Source organism: Porites lutea, chromosome 4 (assembly GCF_958299795.1).
Source record: "Porites lutea chromosome 4, jaPorLute2.1, whole genome shotgun sequence".
NCBI classification, from domain to species: domain Eukaryota; kingdom Metazoa; phylum Cnidaria; class Anthozoa; order Scleractinia; family Poritidae; genus Porites; species Porites lutea.
This window is the reverse complement of record NC_133204.1, coordinates 35364196-35375563: the sequence shown is the minus strand read 5'-3', so window position 1 is coordinate 35375563 and position 11368 is coordinate 35364196. Positions and strand designations below refer to the sequence as shown.

At 41.8% G+C, this 11368-nt stretch overlaps 1 protein-coding gene across 1 annotated transcript in view; it reads right to left on the bottom strand.

Moving 5' to 3' along the window:
* Window positions 1–499: 499 nt before the first annotated feature.
* LOC140934582 (uncharacterized) overlaps window positions 500–11368 on the bottom strand; it is a 466993-nt gene continuing 456124 nt past the window's right edge. The window contains exon 3 of the mRNA XM_073384182.1: window positions 500–4133. Within this exon, the coding sequence (XP_073240283.1) occupies window positions 502–4133 (3632 nt within the window). The 3' untranslated portion in view covers window positions 500–501. The remainder of the gene's footprint in view (window positions 4134–11368) is intronic.

The following is an 11368-nucleotide window of genomic DNA, read 5'->3' as shown; positions in this document are numbered from 1 at the left end:
ATCATCGTCATCGTTGTCGTCGTGGTCATCGTCATCGTCATCTTCGTCTTCATCAACATTTTTATCATTATATTATTATTATTATTATCATTATTATTATTTGTTCCATAAGCTATTCCAAACCATTTGTTCAATTCAGGGATAAATCGAAAGCCCTTAATCTGAAAGAAGTTTTCTAGTTTTCAGTTCCCATTTCAGATCTATTTATGACTGAACTGTTGACGACTGGTAATGCTGTGAGTAATTGCGATAGCAATGCTTTTGAAAAGGTTTGGAATCTTTGCTGAAAGAAGTTTAGAATCGGCTTTTGGTAAGGAAAAAGTAAGAACAGGTTTTTATATGGCCTAAAATTTGGAAACGTTCGCCGAAATCTATCCAACGTTTCTCGTAACATTCGATACAATTGGTGGCTTTGTCGGCAAATTTCCTTAATTTTGCCATTTTCGAATTCTTTTCCGAAGACCTTAAAAATACAAAGCAAAAAAAAATTACTTACGTTTTTCAACGATTTTCATCAAATTGAATTGTAACGTCATCGCCAATCAGCACAAATGGAGCCCAGTACTTTGGGGCAGAAAAGGTTCCCGAGTCGCGGAGACATTTCATGGCCTTCTGAAGAGCATGACTAGCTCTTTCGCCAGCTCTCAGGTGTTGGTAGAAACTTTTCATAAACTCCATTGTAGCTTTGTCATCGATTGCCCAGAGGGACACTAGCACAGAACGAGCACCAGCAAACAAGAAGGCCCGCGCCATACCAACGACGCCTTCGGAGTTAACTTCTCCTTTACCACTATGGCAACAACTAAGCACAACCAGCCTCGCTCTCAACTCAGTAGCTTGAATATCAGACATCTTTAAAATATAATCCTCTTCCATAGGGGTAGGATTCTTTGATTGCCACCCGGGGTTTGGAGCCAAGGCAATTTCACCAGTTTCCTTTTTTCCGTGGGCTGCAATGTGAACTAAAGCGACTGACTCTATTCTTTTAAGCACCTCCTGTTTTGTTGCAGCTTCTCCTGTAAGTGGTTGGCCGTTTAGGATTGCACCAATCATCTCCACTTCCTTTTTCGCGTAATTAAGTTGCTTGTGAATGGGCTTACCCCGTTTATTTGTAACTTTCTCCAGACTTGGATCTCCAACAAGCAGGACTCCATCTTTAGTGTGGTGATCAGCTGAAGAAGCAGTTATCAGTTCCAAAATTGCAAGCGAGGGAACTGTGCGAATCCTTAAAGATTCACTTAGAGCTGCCCATGGAGCTAAAGACAAAGCACCATCAGGGACTACTATAAGTTCATCACAATTAAGCAAGTCTTCAATGGGACCAATAACAACATCATACAGTGGTTGTAACCAGTCGGTATTCCTGTATGACTGCTCCAATATTCGATCATCGTCTCGAGTACTTAGAGCCGCATTGTCCTTTTCGTTATCCAATGACCGATTCTCGCATCTTACATTGACCCCAGCCCCAATTTTTTTCAAAGCAGCTTCCAAAAGAGCAGCGAATGAATTTTCGTGTACACTTGCACTTGTTAACATTCCTTGCCTGAATACAGCGTTGCTTTCCTTTCTCAATACCCATATATTAATTGTTTCATTTTGTACTAGAAGAAAAGCCGTCAAAGTAGGTATTTTTCTTGAAGTGTTTGTAACCTCTTCTTCAGATTTATTCCACGTATGTGGAAATGATGGGAAGCCATATTTTATTTTCAAGGCGTCTTGCAAGGCTTGTGCCCTTCCTTGCTCAGCAGCATATAAAGCCTCGTCCGTCTTTTGGAGCATTATAAGAACTTGACATAAACAGGTGTAGGTACATTTCCAAATCTCAAGAAAACTTATTTTCCAGACATCTTTGGAAATGAGAGTGGCTCTAATAGTGTCAAGAGTTTCTACGCCCGATCTACAATGAGCTAAAGCTTCATCCAAAGAATTTAAATTCAAAAAAGAGATGCCTAGATTGTAATAGGCACGTCCTTCTCCGGCCCTGTCGCCGACGTCCTTGGCAATGCTAAGGTGTTTCTCGTGGTACTCTATTGCTCGTTGGAAGTCGCCGAGAGAGTCATAAGCATTGCCGAGATTGCCATAGGCATTTCCTTCTCCGGCCCTGTCGCCGACGTCCTTGGCAATGCTAAGGTGTTTCTCGTGGTACTCTATTGCTCGTTGGAAGTTGCCGAGAGAGCGATAAGCATTGCCGAGATTGCCATAGGCACTTCCTTCTCCGGCCCTGTCGCCGACGTCCTTGGCAATGCTAAGGTGTTTCTCGTGGTACTCTATTGCTCGTTGGAAGTCGCCGAGAGAGTCATAAGCATTGCCGAGATTGCCATAGGCACTTCCTTCTCCGGCCCTGTCGCCCACGTCCTTGGCAATGCTAAGGTGTTTCTCGTGGTACTCTATTGCTCGTTGAAAGTCGCCGAGAGAGTCATAAGCATTGCCGAGATTGCCATAGGCACGTCCTTCTCCGGCCCTGTCGCCCACGTCCTTGGCAATGCTAAGGCGTTTCTCGTGGTACTCTATTGATCGTTGGAAGTCGCCGAGAGAGTCATAAGCATTGCCGAGATTGCCATAGGCACGTCCTTCTCCGGCCCTGTCGCCCACGTCCTTGGCAATGCTAAGGTGTTTCTCGTGGTACTCTATTGATCGTTGGAAGTCGCCGAGAGAGCGATAAGCATTGCCGAGATTGCCATAGGCACCTCCTTCTCCGGCCCTGTCGCCGACGTCCTTGGCAATGCTAAGGTGTTTCTCGTGGTACTCTATTGCTCGTTGGAAGTCGCCGAGAGAGCGATAAGCATTGCCGAGATTGCCATGGGCACTTCCTTCTCCGGCCCTGTTGCCGACGTCCTTGGCAATGCTAAGGTGTTTCTCGTGGTACTCTATTGCTCGTTGGAAGTCGCCGAGAGAGTCATAAGCATTGCCGAGATTGCCATAGGCACCTCCTTCTGCGGCCCTGTCGCCGACGTCCTTAGCAATGCTAAGGTGTTTCTCGTGGTACTCTATTGCTCGTTGGAAGTCGCCGAGAGAGTGATAAGCATTGCCGAGATTGCCATAGGCACGTCCTTCTCCGGCCCTGTCACCGACGTCCTTGGCAATGCTAAGGTGTTTCTCGTGGTACTCTATTGCTCGTTGGAAGTCGCCGAGAGAGTGATAAGCATTGCCAAGATTGCCATAGGCACGTCCTTCTCCGGCCCTGTCGCCCACGTCCTTGGCAATGCTAAGGCGTTTCTCGTGGTACTCTATTGCTCGTTGGAAGTCGCCGAGAGAGTGATAAGCATTGCCAAGATTGCCATAGGCACTTCCTTCTCCGGCCCTGTCGCCGACGTCCTTGGCAATGCTAAGGCGTTTCTCGTGGTACTCTATTGCTCGTTGGAAGTCGCCGAGAGAGCGATAAGCATTGCCGAGATTGCCATAGGCACCTCCTTCTGCGGCCCTGTCGCCGACGTCCTTAGCAATGCTAAGGTGTTTCTCGTGGTACTCTATTGCTCGTTGGAAGTCGCCGAGAGAGTGATAAGCATTGCCGAGATTGCCATAGGCACGTCCTTCTCCGGCCCTGTCACCGACGTCCTTGGCAATGCTAAGGTGTTTCTCGTGGTACTCTATTGCTCGTTGGAAGTCGCCGAGAGAGTGATAAGCATTGCCAAGATTGCCATAGGCACGTCCTTCTCCGGCCCTGTCGCCCACGTCCTTGGCAATGCTAAGGCGTTTCTCGTGGTACTCTATTGCTCGTTGGAAGTCGCCGAGAGAGTGATAAGCATTGCCAAGATTGCCATAGGCACTTCCTTCTCCGGCCCTGTCGCCGACGTCCTTGGCAATGCTAAGGTGTTTCTCGTGGCACTCTATTGCTCGTTGGAAGTCGCCGAGAGAGCGATAAGCATTGCCGAGATTGCCATGGGCACCTCCTTCTCCGGCCCTGTCGCCGACGTCCTTGGCAATGCTAAGGTGTTTCTCGTGGTACTCTATTGCTCGTTGGAAGTCGCCGAGAGAGCGGTAAGCATTGCCGAGATTGCCAAAGGCACTTCCTTCTCCGGCCCTGTCGCCGACGTCCTTGGCAATGCTAAGGTGTTTCTCGTGGTACTCTATTGCTCGTTGGAAGTCGCCGAGAGAGCGATAGGCAATGCCGAGATTGCAACAGGCACGTCCTTCTTCAAACTTGTTGTTATTTTGCTTGGCTTCTAAAAGACGCTTCGTAAGATTTTCAATTCGTTTTATTATCCTCTGCGTCATTCTTAAATTGCAAGGGTGGTTGCTTCTTGAAGGTAATAGGCCTAGAGAAAAAGAAATTGTTATGAAAGAAATCATAGAACACGTAAGAAAATAAGAAAAGGAAAAGGTTTTTATTTCATGGACTAATTAACAATTACATAGACCCCAACAACTGTAACACTCCCCCCCTTCCTTTTGTCATGCTCAGTGGACAACTTTCAAAGGTCTTCCCAAATATTCCTGTCGGACCTAACGAAATGGTCTTTTTCATTTGATTTGTAACCGAATTTCCTGAAGTTTGGACGGTATAGAAAGCGCCCATCAAATATGGTACTGGCTTTGACTTCACCTTTGACGCGCGTCAAAGATGTCGCCAAATATATAACCTCTTTGCTTACTCCTTTGACCTAGGTAAAGGTGAAGTCAAATTGGTAACAACTTTGACTTATCCTTTGACGCGTGTCAAAGATGAAGTCAAATGCGTCAATGCTTTGATATTCCTTTAACCCTTATCAAAGGCGTTGTCAAATATGCTGGTAACTTTGACTTTGCCATTGACGCACGTCAAAGATGAAGTCAAAAGTGTAGTGGCTGTGACCGCACCTTTGATACTAGTCAAAAATGAAGTCAAATACGAACGCTACACTTTTGAATGATGTCAAAGGTGAGAGCAAATGTGCAATGAATTACTTCTACAAACATTTATGTCGAAATTGATATTAAGAAAGGAAATTAATAAGCTGTATTTGAATACTGTTTTAAAGATATTTATACGACAATACCGAACACGGGCTGGTAATCATGGTAATTGCTGTTTTACAATTATTTTTGTAAATGTTCTGGAATATGCACTTTTTCGAAGTGAAATGTTTTTTTGTCTTATGTTGAGTGGATCATTTTCCCCTCGATCGATCAATATACGATGTAATGATAGCGACGCAAAACAATGACTCAACAATTGGACGATGGAAGACTGAACCCAAGCAAGACACTCTGTTTTTGGCGCGAAATTGTCGCGGCTGCAAACTCTCTCTCCACCCGCGCAAACTAACAAACAACGCAGATCTGAAGAAAAAAAAGCTGCTTTTTTGTACGAAGCAGTCCACCTTTTGTTAACAAATATTTTCACCCTCATCTTTGATAGAGTTTAGACCACAAACTTGTTCAAATGGTATTAATTTATATTAAACCTTTGACGTAAATCGCAGACGCATTTGACGACAACTTTGTCACACAATTGACCTGAGGCTCAGACACATTTGACGACACTTTTCACGCCTTTGACTTTAATCACAGACATAACTTTGCCGCGCTTTTGTCACACCTTTGGCCTGAATCTAGGACATATTTGACGACGCCTTTGGTAGGGTTACAAATGCTAATGAAATATACCTTCGTCGAAGGTAGGGGTTAAAGGCGTGACAAAAACGGCCTTTATCGCCTGAAGACTCGCCTTTGACGGCGGGCAAAGGTAAACATTTGTCGCGCGTCAAAGATGTACAAAGGTGTGCAAAGGTGGCCTTTATCGCGCGTTTGACTTCACCTTTGACGTTCGGTAAATCCGTTTTTTCGTCTCGTGTGAAAGCAATGCTTTTTTTCTCTTTTCCTGGTGGTTTCTTGGTGTTGCGGAGCATCAAGTGATGTCACGTTTACCCTATTTTGTTCTATTCTATTAGTCACCATCATCAAGCTAAAGTCTTTATTCAAATTTTAAAAATCCTCTCTTCGGTAAACGAATGCAAAAATTTCTGTCGGTCTGTCAGGACGGACAATTTACTGACAACTTTTGACTTAACAATGTCAGAGTTCAATTTCAACCTGATTTCCACTGCTTAAAAAGCTCGTCGACTTCTGAGCTGCTGACGTGAAGTCCACTGTAGCTTTTAAGGAACTGCATTTGACGGACGGGTATACGGATTGTTCGCCGTGATTTCGGACTTTAAAGTCGCTGCAAAGCTCAACGACAATCACGGTTTTCAGGCGATAGTTATGTAACAAAAACTTGTCCTACTCCTGATCTTACCCTCCTCTTAACCGTCACTATAAAATGATTTTGGTCAGTCAGCAATTCTTTATTTTCAAAAAATACAATAGTCAAGAAACGATTTTCATTTTGCAATTAACATGATTAAAAAAAAAACATTGGTATCCTGGTATACGTTACATACGAAATGTATTGTCAATTCATCAACTTCAGTTTTAACAAGAAAAGGAAACAAAAAACAAATTAATAATGAATACTGTTATGAATTTGTTGACAGGCTGAAAAGGTTAGAATTGAAAACTTGCTTTATTGATTTCTTTTTCCAGAAACCAAAATCATTTTTGAAAATTATAAAACTGCCAGTTTTTATCATTATTTTTATTGTGAAAGGTTTGAACCCAGGAGTCATTTCAAAAGTAGGTTGAGTTTGATCGTTCGGGTGAACGTAGTCCTGAATAGGATTGTTGTTGAAAGTGACTGACGTTTCGAAAACCTGTGCAATAGTCATCTTCAGAGTCAAAGTGAGTTGTATCACGTCAGTTGATGGTATTTTACTCTGGTTATTGATCTGATTGGTCAATTACGTCGCGATGTTATTGGTCGTCTGTCAGTTAAGCCGTGATGTTATTGGCTATGAAGACTCGTTATCAATCAATCAATCAATCAATCAATCTTTATTTATACACGAAATCGTATCATTTTACATGGTCTTCCTAGGAATCGTGTTTAAAACTAGACTAAAATACTCTAAGGAATGTTTGACTATAATGTTAAAAATACAAAAACTTACATTATGAATAATAAGAGTTACAATGGGTCATGGTGTATTAGAAAAATCTTTCCCTTGAATTGAAGTTTTAAAAACATTTAAACTAGGCAGTTTTCTAATCTCTGAGGGAATCTTGTTCCATAGAACAGATCCTCTGTAGTGTAGGCTCCCTTTTGCAGACTCAGTTCTGGGTCTAGGGACATAATAATTTAACTCAGAATTTCTAAGATTGTGTGAATGTACATTTGAGGTGTTGGTAAAGATCCGCCTCAGATACGATGGGGAAAGATTATTATGGATTTTATACATTGTCACAGCCAACTGTTTAAGTCTTACATATTCTAGCCTTTCCCAGCCGAGCTCATTCAACAAAACACTTGAGCGAACGTCATAGTTAGAAAAGGTGAGAATTCTAGCAGCCCTATTCTGCAGCTTTTGAAGTTTGTCTGCTAGTCCCTTATTGATATTACCCCATACGGCACCACAGTAATTAAAATATGGCATTACCAGTGCATTGTACATATTCACTCTAGTATCAAATGGTATAAAATGACTTACACGCCTTAAGATAGCAATACCAGCGGATATTTTCTTTGAAATGGTATGAATGTGTGGGCGCCAGTTCAAAGATTCATCAATTTGAACTCCAAGGGATTTATGTTTAATTACTCTTTCTAAGGGTGTATTATTGACTTTGACTGTGAAGTCACTATTTATTTGGGATAACTTAAATTGGCTCCCTATAAGCATGTATTTAGTCTTCTTAACATTTAAAGTTAATTTGTTTGCTGACAGCCATGACTGGATTAAATTCATATCATAATTCATTTTATGTTCAAGGACATATGGGTCTTCTACAGATGTGGTAAGGGTAGTATCATCTGCATACATTCTGGGTTTTTAAAACAAATTACATGAAGGGAGATCATTAATATAAATAGTGAATAAGAGAGGGCCTAAAATAGACCCCTGTGGGATACCACATGTTATATTACAGAAATCAGATTGAACTCCTCAATGAACGTTTGTTGCTTTCGGTCAGATAGATAGCACTGGAACCAGTTAAGAGATTGAGAACTGACCCCATAGAGTTTAAGCTTTCCTAGAAGGGTAGCATGATCCATGGTATCAAAAGCTCTTTTCAAGTCCAGGAATATCACACCATTTAAGAGACTGTTGTCAATATTCCATAACCATTCATTCGTAGCCTCAAGTAAAGCTGTTTCAGTGGAAAACATAGGTCTGAAGCCAGATTGTGATTCAGTTAACAAGTTATTATTATTTAAATATTCATATAATTGGTTAAAAACAACTCTTTCAATTAATTTACTTACTACAGGCAGAACTGAGATAGGTCTGTAGTTGTTAGGATCATTCCTGAGGTCTTCTTTAAATATTGGCGCAACTCTAGCTCGTTTCCAAGCATTTGGAAATATTCCAGTGGTAATTGACTGATTTATTATAAAAGTTAGACTGCGAGTAACTATGGGAGACCCTTCTTTCACGAGACGTGCTGAGATGTTATCAAGACCACTGGCTTTATTACTCGGTATTTTCTGAATTAAATTGAAGACCTCCTGGCATGATACTTTTGCCAAATTAAAAATGTGTTCTGCGGGGGTAATATAATCAGTAAAATTACTGGATGTATCTTCAATTTCAGAGGCTAAGGAAGGTCCTATTTTGGAGAAATGTGTGTTGAGTATATTACTGATTTCGATGGGGTCAGTATTTACAGTATCCCCAGTGTCCAGCTGAGTTATATTATTAAATTTAGGTTCATTTCCAATTAGTCTATTAATTCCTTTCCAAGTATTCTTTATGTTTCTGCGGTTATCTTTGAAGAAGGCATTGTAATAGTTCATTTTAGCATTCTTAATTTCATAATTAACCTTATTCTTCATGTGTTTGTAAGAAGTCCAATTGCCATCTGTTGGGAACCTTGAGGCTAATTTTTTGAGTTTGTCTCTCTGAAACATTAGCCTTTTTAGCTCTGGAGTAATCCAGGGGGAAGAGATTCCTTTCACTCTCTTCTTCTTTAGTGGTGCAAGGCTATCAGCAATGTCTAAGAACATATGTTGCCATATATCCCAAGCAATGTCAGGATTATGCTCCTGTTCAATCAGATGCCACGGGACCATAGATAAATCAGTTCGAAAACTATCTGGAATGAAATTCTTAAAGCATCTGCTCGTTACAGTCTTTGGGTTTGATTTGGGGATACAAATCTTTCTTATTGCATACACCAGACAGTGATCACTGATTCCGATATCGGTGACTCCGGAGTCCGAATATTCCACGGATGATTAGTTAAAAACAAATCAATAATAGATGATGTGAGCTGTGTTATACGTGTTGGCTGATCAATTAATTGCCTATACTGGTAATTGGTGCGTTTCGATCCGTCTATTGTCACAGTTAAACAGTCGTCTATTGTTAGTCAAATTGTCAGTTCTCCAGTCGTTCTCTCGTAGTTAGTTTTGCTTGATCTCGTCAATAAGTCGTTTGTACGGCGCTGGTAACTGTTGGCTACGATTCAGTGGCGTTTGTTCTAAGTTAGTAAACCAGCTTTCTAAAGTAAGACGTTGATAGTAGTCTGTAGAATACGTTATACATCTCGCAGAGTCCCAGTAAATTTGATGTTTCGTCTTTAAATGGTGCTCAGCAATGTGATTGTTGACGTCACCATTGCTCGTCGCTCGCTTGTGTTCGGTCAGTCGCGTGCCTAGCTTTCTGCCGGTTTCACCAATGTAAGAAGCATGGCAGTCGCAGCATTTGATCTTGTATACTGCTCCCTGTCTGTCCTCCAGTTTGTCTTTGTCCTTGACATTAGTAAGCAGTCGCCGTAAAGTGGTTATCGGTTTTTGTGCAACACGTATATTGTAAGGTTGTAATATACGTGCAATAGTTTCAGAGGTGCCTCTGATGTACGGTGTAGTCGCTGTCGTAACAGGGCCAGAGTTGGTCTGATCCTTGGAATCAGTGTTACTGTGAGTGTCCCGTCTAACAAAGCCCGTGTTGTAATTGTTCTTACTAAAAACGTTGTTAAGATAATCAGTCTCGTCTTACAGGCTGTCAGGTGAGTCGCAAACTACTTGCGCTCGTCTCGTCAGAGTCCTGATAGTAGTAGCCTTGTGAGAGGTCGGGTTGTACGAAGACTGGTCTAGTAATCGGTCGGCATGTGTTGGTTTTCTGTACATAGTCGTTTTTAGTTTGTTGTTGTCGCGAGTGACCAAGCAGTCTAGAAAAGGTATCTTACCATTTTCTTCGATCTGCTTGGTGAACTGTATATCCGCGTGAAAATCGTCGATTCCGTCTTTGTGTACGGCGGTGAATGTGTCGTCAACGTAACGTAACCAGAGAGATACAGTTCGCGTGTAGGTAGCTAGGGCTTTCCCACGATGTTTTGCATGACAATTTCTGCTACAACAACAGAAACTGGAGAGCCCATAGCTGTACCGTGTAACTGTTTGTAGTGTTTGCCGTTGTACTGAAAATACGTCGAAGTCAAACAGGGACACCCAACGGCAATTTTCGGGAAAATATCTGTTCGGAAGACGATTTGAGAACTAGAATTTTCGGAACATTTGTTGTAAAATTTCTTGCTTGCCTGGCTCTCCTAGGATTTTCGAACATCTACAAAATGGTATAATTACCCATTTTAAACGGATATTTACCCTAAAAAAGGCCACCTAGAATTTTCGGGAGCCTTTTCCTGGCTGAAAGTTTCGAAAAGGTAAGTTTTGATCCCTATAACTTTCGGATCACTAGACTTTCAGCTAGGAAATCCGAACAGATGAAAAGTTTTTAGGGGAAAAAAATATGCCTATATCTACCGATTAAATACTAAAATACGTTCAACAATGCTATGTTAAGTGGTTTTAAACTATATCCTCGTTGGGTGCCCCTGGTCAAACAGAGGTTGTGTAGGTCCATAATGACGTCTGTAGGTAGTGGTAGTTCAACAGTAGAGTTCTTACCTAAACCTACTTTAGAAATGACCCCTGGATTTAAACCTTTCTCAGTAGAGTTCTTAATAGCGTTCTCAGTACAGTCTAGAGCTAGTTGAAGAGGAATACTGGTGAACAGCGATTTTACGTCAAAGGACACTAGTTTGTGGTCGTCCGGTATCTGTATTTTCTTAATGGCGTCAATAAAGTTTTCAGTAGACTCTAGTTTTTGTCTAGATTCGTCAGTCAGCGGTTTCAGTACGTTAGTTGAGTATTTAGACATTGGTAGGTTGGGGACCCAGTGAAAGAAACTATGGGCCGCATAGGTATGTTGGGTTTGTGTAGTTTTGGTAGTCCATACAGCTTGGGTGGCTGCGGAACACTACACCTCAGTCTGCTGTAGCGTCAAAACTCGATCTTGCGGTTTTCTTCAGTGTAAGCAGTTTGTTGTTAAGTTTGCGTTGCAAT